Genomic DNA, 14,147 nt, shown 5'->3' on the forward strand with positions numbered 1-14,147 from the left:
ACTCATAATTCCGGGTCACTTCCTGTTACCCCGGAAGTCATAGCGTCATTTATACCCGCAGATCGCGGCAAACTTTCCATTATACACAAAGACAGAAGACGCCGGTAAGACACAAAAAAAGATGTTACAGTATGTTACCTTTTAAACTCTATAAACAGACATATAGTTAACAAAGACATGTGTTGCGTGGTTATTGTAAACGGTCATGTTTGTGAAGTAAATGGTATGGTTTTAAACAATACGAGAATGATGTATTGATGGTTGTAGCTAGGGCTGAAACGATTCCTCGAATAATTTGATTACTAAAAATCCTCGATGCAAAATGATTTGCCTCGAAGCTTCGTTTAATCAACGTTACCAACGTTGTATCCCTCATGGTGTTTCCACACGGATGATTATTACTGTTGCACACCGGGCGTAAATAGAGAGGGGCTAAGAGAAGAGACAGGCTGGAGAAAACGACGAAGTGTTGAAAGTTTGGTATCAGTTCAAACGTCATTAAAACTAAAACTCTGTACAGTGTGTCTACTGCAAAATTGAACTAGCTTACCACAGTAATAGCACGACGTTGAGTCTAACTTAATCATCCATTCCATGAAGAGGACCCGGCAAAAATAAATCAGTCGTATGGACACAACTAGCAAAAACAAAGACAAGAAAACACATAGTGGTGACCAGAATTTGATCTAAAGAGCTGACTTGTTGACTATCCCTTTGGAAAAACAGCTACAGCTACAAGTTTCAACAGGTTGAAACTTGTAGTTCTGAAAGTTAAGTTGCACATGTTTATGTATGTTTAATGTATGCCTTAGTTTGAGGTTGTTATTGCATTTCAGAAAATGTTTTCTTTAAAAATGTAATATGGCACTTATCTGCACTTAATATGTTTAGCTTTTGGAGAGATGATATTGAAAGCAATGTAGGCAATAACAATTTAGTTTTTTCCGAAAATTAAACCAAACTATTGTATATTATTGCTCTTCAATAAAACAAAAGTATTTCTTAATCGATGGAATAATCGGTAGAATACTCGATTACTAAAATAATCGATAGCTGCAGCACTAGTTGTAGCTATAGCATATAAATCACCGCAGTATTGGATGTTAAATATGTGTGCAAGAAAGCTACGGGATTACTGTAGGGAATTTGAATGGCTAGATTTAACAGATGATTTGAAAACGGTGTGATTTATTAAGAGAACATATTGACACGCTAAACAAACATATACCTTTTACACTCAGTCTTTGAGAGATAAAGTAGGTAGCGCATCGCTACCATGACGGCAGCCATGCTCCCCGTCACATACAGCCTAATGGCTTGTTTGACTAATTTGCATTTATTTTGACTTGTACTGTTGTGAAAAACAAATAAATTATACACAAAGAGAAGCATTTTTTATTTTATTCCATGCATTGTTATTTAAAAATACAATTTTCTAATTCTGCGGTTGATGGGGAAAAAAAACACAAGCATATTTATGTGTGGGACTTAGTTTCATTTAAAATGACACTGCATTATTAGTTGTTTTAAATTAATGACTTTTTGAAATAATTTATGCTAGGCCTAACATATTAATTATTATATTCAGAAGATTATCCTCTTATCAATCGCCTGCAAAGTGGTCTCCATGATATGTAAAATTTTAAATATTGTTGTAGGACTATAGCAAAGTCAGTCAGTCTGAAGAGGATACATTACTCCTGCTTTGAAATATTGACCTCTGAACCTTGAACCCAGTCCATGTTTGAAGGCTTGTCATTTAGCAACAGAAGGTGCTACACACATAGGACCAGCTGTTATAGAAAGCTCTGGACCTCAGCTGTCTTGTAGATATGGTCTCCAACGTTTACCCACTGTAGGCACTGTCAAATATGGTAATAAGTTACTTTCACCTATTTAACAATTCAATTTTTAAAATCTGACACCAGTGTGTTCCCCATCCCGAAACAACCCAGGGCGTATCCTAAATTCTACACTGCCAACTTCTACTTATGACAAATATACCAATATACCATTGTGTTCAGAATAATAGCACTGTGTTTAAAAAAGTGAATAATGCTCAAAATCCTTAGAATGGCTTTTAATTCCATAATATCAATGCCTTGGGAACACTGCACATTCATTTCCAAATCAAAACATGACCAAAGTTGATCAAGTTTGTGTTATACCTTTACAGAAAGTGAAGAAAAAGGAATATTAGGCTGTTCAAAAAAATAACAGTATTTGCATTTTTCTTTACAAACTCAAACATTTACTCTATGAACTGAAAAAATGTCTCAAGAGTTTGCTTTACTTTGAATCACTGCACTAATATTTAGTTGTATAACCATTATTTCTGAGAACTGCTTCACATCTGTGTTGCATGGAGTCAACCAACTTCTGGCATCTGTGAACAGGTATTCCAGCCCAGGACGATTGAACTACATTCCACAATTCCTCTGCATTACTGGGTTTTGCCTCAGAAACAGCATTTTTGATGTCACCCCACAAGTTTTCTGTGGGATTGAGGTCTGGGGATTGGGCTGGCCACTCCATAACATCAATCTTTGCTCGCTTACTGGTGTGTTTTGGGTCATTGTCTTGTTGAAAGACCCATTTCAAAGGCATTTCCTCTTCAGCATAAGGCAACATGACCTATTCAAGTATTTTGATGTATTGAAACTGATCCATGAACCCTGGTGTGCGATAAATAGGCCCAACACCACAGTATGAGAAACATCCCCATAACATGATTTTTGCACCACCATGCTTTACTGTCTTCACAGTGTGCTGTGGCTTGAATTCAGTACATGGGGGTCGTCGGACAAACTGTCTGCGGCCCCTAGACCCAAAAAGAACAATTTTGCTCTCATCAGTCCACAGAATGTTGGTGAATGCCAGTGAATGTGTCCTTTGGCAAATTTCAACCTATTCAGTATGTCTTTTTTTCAGCAATGGGACTTAGCGGGGGCTTCTAGCTGATAGCTTTGCTTCACATAGCCTTCTTCTGATCCTGACAGTACTCACAGGTGACTTTAAAGTCTTCTTTGATTTTCCTGGAGCTGATCATTGGTTGAGCCTTTGCCATTTTGGCTATTCTTTGATCCATTCGAATGGTAGTTGACCGTTTTTTCCCACGTCAGTCAGGCTTTAGATGCCATTTCAAGGCATTTGAAATCATTCTGGCTGAGCAGCCTATACTTTTCTGCACTTCTTTATGTTTTCCCCTCTCGAATCAACTTTTTCATCAAAGTCTGCTGTTCCTCAGAGCAATGTCTGGAACAACCCATTTTGCTGAGTATTTCAGTGTGAAATGCACTATAACCAGCATGCACAACATTTGCTTCCTTAAATATGGGCCATAATTGACACCTGTTTCTTCACAGAATCAATCACCTCACTAATTGAACACAACACTGCTATTATTTTGAACATGCCCCTTTCAATTACAGATTCAATAATGCAGAATGAGCATCATGCATGTCATGACTGTTGGGTCTGTTGGTTTTCTATGACTCTACAACACTTACTAGTAAATTATTTGCCATGTAGAAATATCACTTCTACCAAAAAATTAGATTTATGAGGTTAGTGATGATGGACTGCTATTATTTTGAACACAACTGTATTTAAAAACTACAGCTCCCACTATAGACGCGCCTCAGAACCTGTTACAAAGCTAGTTTACTAGTTCTTCTGGGGTGGGTGGATTCGGCTCCTGTTTTTCTCAATAGAAATGAATACCATGATAACAGCTAAATAAATGTTGATAGATGTAGCGCTATAGTTTTAAAAAATATCAAACAAAAAGCAACCCAGCTTCCCTGGCCGAAATAGACCAAAATAATACCAATAAAAGAAATACATGTAAACCATGATAAGATCTGGTGAATAAATGTTGATTAAAACAGCGGTTATTGGGCTAAAAATACCAATGATAGCAAAGCTGTATACAGCTTCTCTGCTGCAGCCTGACTGGCAGAAAGAATTGTGCTGTGATTACGAAAGATGCTTCCCAATGAAATACATTAGTTTAAAATCTGTGCTGAGACACACGAAAAAGAACGTGATGAACGTGTCCGTGTACACTAATCAATAGATTAAATTACGTTACCATATCACGAACTGCCATGAAAATGGGCTGGGTGACCAAGTAAATGTTAATGCAATATACTGGGGGGGGGGGCTGTTTCACTGGCACATTGAATTGCCAATTGAAAAAGAGACAAAAAAAACATGGCAAAATGAAATGCAATTGATTAAGATTTCATTCTAATGTTTAGTCTAAATAGTTTTAACTGAATTGAGGATTGCATTGAAACTTTGTATATTGAAATGTCAATTGCAAAATGCGTATTCAAATTCAATGACAAAATTGACAATTGCAAAATACATTGGCATTTAAATGAAGAGATCAAAAAACCATGGCAACATGAAATGCAAGTGATTGCGCTTTCATTCAAAATTGAATGCAAAATAATTTAAAAGGATTACAAATTCTAGATATTATAGTTCTGATACTAAGTCAGTAAAAATCACTTTAATATATGCACATAAAAACCATTCACCAACCATTCTTTCAATCGTCGATTAATGATCGCCAATCAGCACACAAAGCAAAATGGAACCGCAGGTTGCTCTTAAGTATGGCAGGAAAGAATCACCACAAACTCCTGGGCAGTTCCGTGCTTGTTTTGATTTTTTTACCTTCATAGTGTTAAAATCTTTTTGTGGCAGCGGTAAAGGCCAAAATGTTTCCTGGTAAGTTAAAAGCAGACTGACAAGAATGATCAGCAGTAACCTAATTGTCCACCATAGGGTGATGTTGGGTTGCTTTTCTCCAAAAGATGACTCATTCACAACTTTTTGTCGCAGGCATTCACAATGAATGGAAAGACCTGCGTTTTCGCCAGATTGTCTGACAAGTGACTCAGTATTTGTAAATAAATGTGTAACCAGCATTGGCAATATGCTGCTAATCTCCCCATGATCTTGTCAAGCAGCTCCTCCAAATTTTAGACACACCAGCTAGCAAGGCCGTTTCTTGCCATAAAAAGGTCCAACTTCTTAATTCAATTGTATTTATAGTATCAAATCATAACAAGAGTTATCTCAGGACACTTTACAGATGGAGTAGGTCTAGACCACACTCTATAATTTACAAAGACCCAAAAATTCCAGTAATTCCCCCAAGAGCAAGCATTTCCTTAAGGACAACCATGTTGTTGTAGTGCTGGGCGGTATACCGGTATTAATTTCCCGTATATGAATTTTTCATATACAGTAATACCATTGCATTGCCGCAGAGAGCTCTACGGCCGAAGTAATCTGCGAGTGACTTGAGAACGGGAGCCCTGTTAACTACGTACCCTTCTCACTCATGGTAGTAACTTTATAACACAACAATTAATAACCCACATCTAACTCTCTTTAACAGGATAAAACACCATAGCATGCAACAATTTGTGACTTGTGACAATTTTGTGATTTTACATTTACAAATTTACACCGCCGAACGGCATGCTGCGTAACATTATAGCTGCTAGCTAGCCAGGTAGCATAACAGTCTGTTAAGCTGGGAGAGGCTCCGGTCGCTACTGCAGAGAACAAAAGAAGAAAGTTAGAGGATGAAGAAAGACCGGAGATACACCAGAACAACGTATACTCAAGAGAGGAGCCGTCTGTTGTTCCGAAGTTTTTTGTTTCAAAAATATTGGACATAATTTAGCCAATGTTGTTGCCTGTCACTTCAACATTACTTGGTTGCGCTAACGTTATTCAGCCGTGCTAACGTTAAAGACCTGTCAATTCAAGCATGCAGCTGAGGAACATAATGAACGCAATAACAATCAACCTACAGTTCCGCTACAGACCGTTGAGAAAGATGGGTTCAAAGCAATGACAAAAACACTGGATTTAAGATGTCTTGCCTCACTGAAATACGTCCGCCAACCTGCTAACATTATTCAAACAACGAAGGAGGCTGACAGCAGAGCTACGTTCACTCGCCCACTTTCTACAACCTAACTTACCTGTGGCCAAGGTAGTTTTTATAAAACAATGTTAAAGTTGTTTGTATGTGTATTCATTTGATTTAAGTTTATTTTACTACTTTGTATTTTGCACAATAAAAAAATAGTTTAGATTCTATAACTGTTTCATGCATTCCCCTTCATATAACATTATATAATGTTGTGGAGCCAGGCAAACCCTTTAGTAATCAGAAGTTTTACTAAACATGATGACATTGAAACGTTTCATTTTATATTCTGACAGTACTGAATACTGACAGTAAAATAAGCCATTATAAACCTATATAAAGACCCAGTCAAGCAAAAAGAAAATACCGTGATATACTGTGAAACCGCCAGAATCTTAAATACCGTGATACAAATTTTTCGTCATACCACCCAGCACTATGTTGTTGCCAACTTGGCCATTGTTTGTGATGTGACTGATTTGCCTCTAGTCTCTAATCTTTTCAAATTAATTTAAACAAAAAGGTTGATCATATAATAATTTCAAAACATTCAAAATTGTTACTGTGATTTCTCTTTCAAAAGGCAGCAATACATGAATTAAAATCTACAGTGTTCATGTGATTTCATACATTAGCAGTGAAATAAATGCATAGTAATCATGATTCCACGATTATTTTTCAGACCATAATCGTACCAACAAAGTATAATTGTTGCATCCCTAAAAATAACAGAACCTTACAATCCTCATGCTTCTTTTGAGCTACCAGTGTGATGGCATTTTGCCTTCCCCTGTGAGTTATGTAAACAAACAATTGTTAAAGCTTGTTGGCTTGGTGCACTCAGCTGACCCTCTGTAAACTCATATTGCATTGATGTCCCCCTTGTTATTGGTAGTATCAGTGCTGGAAAACAAATCTTTAAATCGAGATTTAATTGAAAATCCTGACACCCCTATTTATTATGAGAGTGAATAGAGCTACTTATCAAAGTATTGTTAAAGGAGAATTCTGGCCAATTTTTACGTTAACCTTGATCGCTATAGCTACGCGAGTACTTTCGATAGAAAAAAAACCCCGACCCGAATCAGTGCAGGTAACACGGAGAAGCTGCAGCCACGTACTACAAGCGTCCCCTGAGGTAAAACGGCAGTGGTCGGGTCAAGTTTTAGAGTGCCTTTGTGCCTCTTAACAGACACAAAATGCAATTAATATGTCTGTGCCAAATGAACAGGGACCTGAAGTGTCAACAAGATGCATTTTCAACTCAGACATTGTTTAAATTCACCTACCCTGGTCCCTGTCTCAATCTTGATGGTAGCTAGCTTGCCCTGATAGCCGTTAGCTGCTAGCTGCCGTCCGGTGAGTGTATTCAGACAGGCTTCTGTGATAATCATCCCAATAACAATCCACGGAGCGGCGGTGGTGTGGCTATGTCCTCCAGAGGACAGGTCATGTCACGTGTTGAAGTGTATTCCCCCCTAAAAAAACAGTAGTGAGCGGCGGTGGTGTTGCTATGTCCTCCAGTTACTGAAGGCTAGCTTTAGGCACAAAGGCACTCTAAAACTTGCCCCGACAACTGCCATTTTAGCTCAGGGGATGCTTGTAGTACGTAGCTGCAGCTACTCCGTGTTGCCTGCACTGATTCGGGTCGGGTTTTTTTCTATCAAAAGTACTCGCGTAGCTATAGCGATCAAGATTAATGTAAATTTGGCCGGAATTCTCCTTTAAGATTCACATTAATAGCTGTTAGTTTGTGTTTCACCTTTACTTTCAGATGTCCAGAAAGTGATTGTTGGTGAAGAACATCAGCAGGAGTGGAGCTCCAGTCTGGACCAGGAGGACACAAAGCCCCCACACATTAAAGAAGAACAGGGGGAACTCCGGATCAGTCAGGAGGGAGAGCAGCTTCAAGGGCCTGAGGAGGCTGATATCACCAAGTTCATATTCATTCCGGTCCCTGTGAAGAGTGAAGATGATGAGGAGAAACCTCAGTTCTCACAGCTTCATCAAAGACAAACTGAAGAGATAAAAACAGAAGCTGAGGGAGAGGACTGTGGAGGACCAGAACCAGCCATGAAATCGGATCCAGATACACATTTACAACCAGACACTGATGCCAAGATTGGAGATGCTTCTGAACCTGGGACTGATGACAGTGATGATTGGAAGAAGACCAGAGAACCTCAGTCAGGTTTAAACTCTCTGAATGATGATACATTCCCTGTTAGCGATTCAAGATGTACTAGTGGTGAGAAACCATTTAGCTGCTCTGAGTGTGGGAAAAGATTCGGCACCAATGGAGATGTGACGAGGCACATGAGAATCCACACAGGAGAGAAACCATTTAGCTGCTCAGTCTGTAAGAAAGCTTTTACAGTTAGTGGAAATTTACAGAAACACATGAGAATCCACACAGGAGAGAAACCATTTAGCTGCTCTGAGTGTGGGAAAAGATTCAGCACAAATGGAGATGTTAAGAGGCACATGAGAATCCACACAGGAGAGAAACCATTTAGCTGCTCAGTCTGTAAGAAAGCTTTTACAGTTAGTGGAAGTTTACAGAAACACATGAGAATCCACACAGGAGAGAAACCATTTAGCTGCACAGTCTGTAAGAAAGCGTTTACAGAGAGTGGAAGTTTACAGACACACATGATAATCCACACAGGAGAGAAACCATTTAGCTGCGCTGAGTGTGGGAAAGAATTTGGCACCAATGGAGATGTGACGAGGCACATGAGATCTCATACAGGAGAGAAACCATTTAGCTGCTCAGTCTGTAAGAAAGCGTTTACAGAGAGTGGAAATTTACAGACACACATGAGAATCCACACAGGAGAGAAACCATTTAGCTGCTCTGAGTGTGGGAAAAGATTTGGCACCAATGGAGACGTGAAGAGGCACATGAGATCTCATACAGGAGATAAACCATTTAGCTGCTCAGTCTGTAAGAAAGCGTTTACAGTGAGTGGAAATTTACAGACACACATGAGAATCCACACTGGAGAGAAACCATTTAGCTGCTCTGAGTGTGGGAAAAGATTTGGCACCAATGGAGATATGAAGAGGCACATGAGATCTCACACAGGAGAGAAACCACTTAACTGCTCAGTCTAAGAAAGATTTTGGACAGAGTGGTCATTTACAGAAACGCATGAGAATCCACAAAGGAGAGAAACCATTTAGCTGCTCAATCTGTAAGAAAGATTGGTAGCACTTTATAATAACTATCCATAATTCATCATTTATTAAGCATTAGTTAACTATTAGTTAATGGTTTTTTTCATTATTACTTATTAATTGTTCATACATAGTTCATCATGAGTAAAGTATTTTTTCACATAGTTATAAATGGTTTGTTCATAATAAATAAGCCTATCTTGAAAAATACGTTTGTAAGTACATGATTTATACTTAACAAATAATGAAACAACCATTTATAAATCATTTTCCCATTATAAACCAGTTGCAAACTATTACTAAATGCTTTGTTCATCATTTGTAAAGCATTGCTCCTATGTTAATTCTCATAAATAAAGCATTTGTATACACACTCATGAATGGTTTGTTCATAGTAAATAAAGCTCTCAATAATTGTTTATAAATAGAGGTTTGACACTTTCTAAGTATTGCAAAAAAACATTGGTAAATTAAATAATTTTCCCTTCATAAACTATCTACAAACTATTAGTAATTTATTTGTTTATCATTTGTAAGGCATAGTTCCTACATTCATTCTAATCAGTAAAGCATTTGTAAATACAGTTAGTAAATGGTTGGTCTATAGTAAGTAAGCTCATGTAAAATGTTTCAGTTTATTTTTTAATAATTCCAAAAATGATGCATTAACCATTTGTAAATTAATTAATTTTACCATTATCAACTAGGTACTCAGGAACGTAAAAGGTTGTTTAAAACTAGGAAGTTAATGATTAACAGACTACACCTACATTTGTTCATGCCTTAAATAAAATGTTATGATTTAGAAAAAGGCCTAAACTAATAGCTGGGGTGTTAACACATCTGTTACAAATACTTACCAATAATGTAATCCATGACTAATTCAGGAGTTACTGATGATTAGTTAAGTATATTGTGTGAGCCCATCTAAAGTGAGTACTTTCTATGCTTTACAAAGCATTTATAAATGAGGTGCAAAGGCTAACAGAACCTGGACACACACATATTGTTCTATTTGGACATGCCTTCAGAAATATGCCTATGGATAGTTAGTGTGTTAATGCATCTTGAACAACCACTTACCAAAACATCAATTCATGATTAACTCAGGAGTTACTACTGATTTGTTGACTAAATGGCATGAGCCCATCTAAAGTGAGGACTTGCTATGCTTTACAAAGCATTTATGAATGAGTTGCAAAGGCTAGCAGATACAACAAACACAAGTAAAAACAGTATTTGTAAACATTATTACGATGTAGTAAGAATTTACATTTATGAAATAGCTTGTAGTAGTGTTATTTAGTTGATATCAGTGTGAATTTGGACCAGAACCAGAAGAAAACTAGATTAAGAGCCAGAGAATTGAACATCAATAAAGAGACTAGGAAACCAGGATAAAGTTTAAGACGTGTATTAATATACACAGAAACATGGCATACACATATACAGATAAAACACAGGTATGAAAAATAACTAAAATAATAAAGTGCACACATAAAAGAAACCCTTTTCAGTTCTATGAGCTCAAATATTCTTTGATGACAAGAGTTCAGAGATGTTCAACGTTGGGGCCCATATGAGTTTCCTACCACCATGAAGAAGGAATCCAGGGCAATCTGTATAAGATCAGAGTCTCGATCCTGTAGCTCGCCACCCAGCCAACTGAACTGGGAATCTCTAAACCCTGGAAGACTCTGGGATCTGAAGAGTCAATGTGATCCAATATCCCTCTCTGGACCGGACCTCCCGTGCATAGCGCTTCTCAAATCTCCACCTCCTCCACCTGTAGATAAGGCCAAATCAGTTCTCTCAATTACTATTCAGTAATAAAATCAATTGCTTAGGCTACAATGAAAATAAAGTGAAGTGATATTTCAGTTAACCCATATTGAAATATCTAAATCTCTATTCAGTTCTACAACCGTTCTTAAATTTCTTCTCTTAAGTATCAAAAGTATATAAATCCCTTTCAGGTATCAAAAGTACATTTATATTAACAGGTAACCTTTATACAAAAAATACATTTCTAATTCAAGTTTTATGGAACCTACCTTAGTAACATTAACACTATTCTTAATATAATTGCATAAATGCATGTAAAAATCTCTCAAATTGTATTATTTCCCCATAACTTAAGCTACAGTGTTGTAATCTTTAAGACATGCGTGCTTATTTATCCCTCCCTGCACCAGTAACAGTAGAAAGTAAAGTAGTACACTAAAAATTTGCCTCTTTAAAGTTACTTCACCATAAACTCCAGTTAAACAATTAAACTCACAATTTGTACTAACATTCATTCAACAAAATACCCACAGCTAGCAATAGTGTTGAAAAAAGCACAATGACTTTCCATAACCAATAGATAGAATCATTAGCCTTTTCATAGGCAATACATAGGAATCCGCTAGCCTTTTGTGGCTAATTACCCTATTAGCATATGAATACAGCACCTTAGCTAACCAGTTAGCTTTGCACTATTAGCACCGTTCTCTTAATACATCCATGATTAGCACCGATTAGCATGAATGCTAGCGAACTCAAGGCCTAGTGCTAAGGAATGACTCACTATTTTAATGGTATTCACTGCCTTTAACTCCGTGACGACAGTGGATTCAGGCACAGCTCTCTTTCGTTCTATTCACAACAAGGCATAGCCAGTATTAGATAGTATATAGTATGCAGAATTAATTTAATTCACTAAATGTCGTTCTTTTTCTCTTGTTAATGAACAAACCAATTAACCAATAGTTAACTAATGCTTAACAAATGATGAATTATGGATAGTTATTATAAAGTCCTACCGAAAGATTTTGGACAGTGGACACTTACAGAAACACATGAGAATCCACAAAGGAGAGAAACCACTCCGCCCCCTGTATTTAAGGAAGGCACAGAGGACTTTCAGACTGAATCAGCTGTGCACCAGTTTGGTTATCTTTTTGGGGATGGAGGTCTGAGGGGTATGGCACAAAACTGAGATGATATTGTACTATAAATACAGATGTATAAATAGTAATTGATAATGAAATAATTGAAAGAGTCTATGAAATGTTACACTCAACATCTCATCTGAACAGCCAAACTCTCTGTCATGTCATGTGTTATTTAGCTGTTTGGTAAAATGCTTTGTAGCGTGTATTTTGAAAAGTGCTCTATGAATAAAGATTTTGAATCATTGTTATTTCAAGCTCTGCAGGTATGATATTGTTGAAGTTGGGGGAGATCGCCATCTTATTTATCACTAAATTTACTTCTGAGAACGTTTTACGGGAGCAATCAACTGTGTAGATTTAGAATATAGGCAGTCTTAAGAAAACGGAATTGAGAATTTGCTCCAAAAACTCGGAGTTGAGAAGCTCCATAAAGTGATGCGACAGCCAGCTAGCGCCTGCCGGGGTCACTAGCTCGTCTCTGGGACAGTCACGCTCGGAGACCCCGCTGTAAGCTGAAGGTTTCTCAGACCGGTCTCGTTAATACAAGGCTTTTATTTTTCCGTTGACGGATCGTTTATTTAAATATCACAACACATGTCCATCATATGATTAAGGGGAATTTATGGTTAACTGCCTTTTCGGAGTTAAACTTCACAATCGCATGCGGCCTAACAACCTCGCTGGCCAGCAGTCACACACACACAGATGGCGCAGCAGGCAAAGGCAGGGGAGATACCCATTTATATTCTATCTATATAGGCTATATACATTAGATTTAGTATTTAGTTCGTACTATTTTTGGTGTATTTTCAGATTTTTTTTTAAATTATAAGTTGAGTTTCAATCTGTATGATAAATTAGCCCGAGCAATGCAAGTTTAAGCTACAATATACACCTGGTTTATTCATCCGCCATTTCTGTTCATTATGCTGTTTTGTTAAAAACTAGTAAATTGATTATTACCTCTCCTCCACTCTGTAAGGAAGAGCCTGGAAGAAGCTCATATCAGGCAGTCAGCCGCTTAAATGCCTTGGCCCTTAAAATTCAAGTTCATTTCACCTTTGACACAGTCAGCATCACATGCACCTTAAGCCTCACCCAACAGTGATGTTACATTATATGTCATTTTTATCCAAAGTGACTTACAATTGCTATATATGTCAGAGGTCACACGCCTCTCGAGCAACTAGGGGTTAAGTGTCTTGCTCAGGGACACATTGGTTGTTGTATCACAGTGGGAATCAAACCCAAGTCTCCCTTACCAAAGGCATGTGTCATATCCACTGTGCCATCCCCACCCACATGGGGGTCATGTTACAGTGTCCTAGTGTACACCTGGGCCATGTTCAGCCCCGACAAAATGAGCATACCGTTTCTTTTAACTGTACAAGGCGCTGTAGCTTAGAGGTTAAAGCGCCTGTCTTGTAAACAGGAGATCCTGGGTTCAAATCCCAGCAGTGCCTGATAATCAGTCGATTATCTCAACACTTTGTTGTCACCAGCATTTACATACAGTCACCTGTTCATTTTAAACAATGAGAACAAACTTAATTCCTGATTTCCCAGAGCCAAAAAGTTATTCAATTCAATTCAATTTTATTTATAGTGTCAAATCATAACAGGAATTATCTCAGGACACTTTACAGATAGAGTCGGTCTAGACCACACTCTATAATTTACAAGGACCCAACAATTCCAGTGATTCCCCCAAGAGCATGCATGAATGCGTAAGTGCGACAGTGGCAAGGAAAAACCCTCCCTTTTAGGAAGAAACCTCGGACAGACCCAGGCTTTTGGTAGGTGGTGTCTGACGGTGCCGGTTGGGGGTATGATGAACAATGGCAATAATAGTCACAATAAAGATATTGTAATAGTTATAATAGTTCATGGTGTCGTAGAGCACAGCAGGGCGTGGCAGGGCGTTGGCCGGACATAGCAAGTCGAAGCCGGGCATTGTAGTGCGTAGCAGGGTGTAATAGGGCACAGCAGGGCGTAGGGCATGACCACGGCGACAGCTGCCACTATGATGTAGGTGCCATCATGATCCAAGATGATGATGCTGGGCGGAAAAA

At 38.1% G+C, this 14,147-nt stretch overlaps 1 protein-coding gene and 1 non-coding gene across 2 annotated transcripts in view; both read left to right on the forward strand.

Annotated features, from left to right (window-relative positions):
* The window catches only part of LOC144512837 (uncharacterized), a 32,556-nt gene extending 20,309 nt beyond the window's left edge, over positions 1-12,247 (forward strand). The window contains 3 exon segments of the mRNA XM_078243790.1: positions 7,309-7,318; positions 7,734-9,072; positions 9,074-12,247. Of these exon segments, the coding sequence (XP_078099916.1) occupies positions 7,309-7,318; positions 7,734-9,072; positions 9,074-9,173 (1,449 nt within the window). The 3' untranslated portion in view covers positions 9,174-12,247.
* A 1,218-nt stretch (positions 12,248-13,465) lies between these two features.
* On the forward strand, positions 13,466-13,538 carry trnat-ugu (transfer RNA threonine (anticodon UGU)). Its single transcript has one exon. It is a non-coding gene; the product is annotated as a tRNA-Thr (tRNA).
* Positions 13,539-14,147: the final 609 nt, after the last annotated feature.

Source organism: Sander vitreus, chromosome 24 (assembly GCF_031162955.1).
Source record: "Sander vitreus isolate 19-12246 chromosome 24, sanVit1, whole genome shotgun sequence".
Taxonomy (NCBI): domain Eukaryota; kingdom Metazoa; phylum Chordata; class Actinopteri; order Perciformes; family Percidae; genus Sander; species Sander vitreus.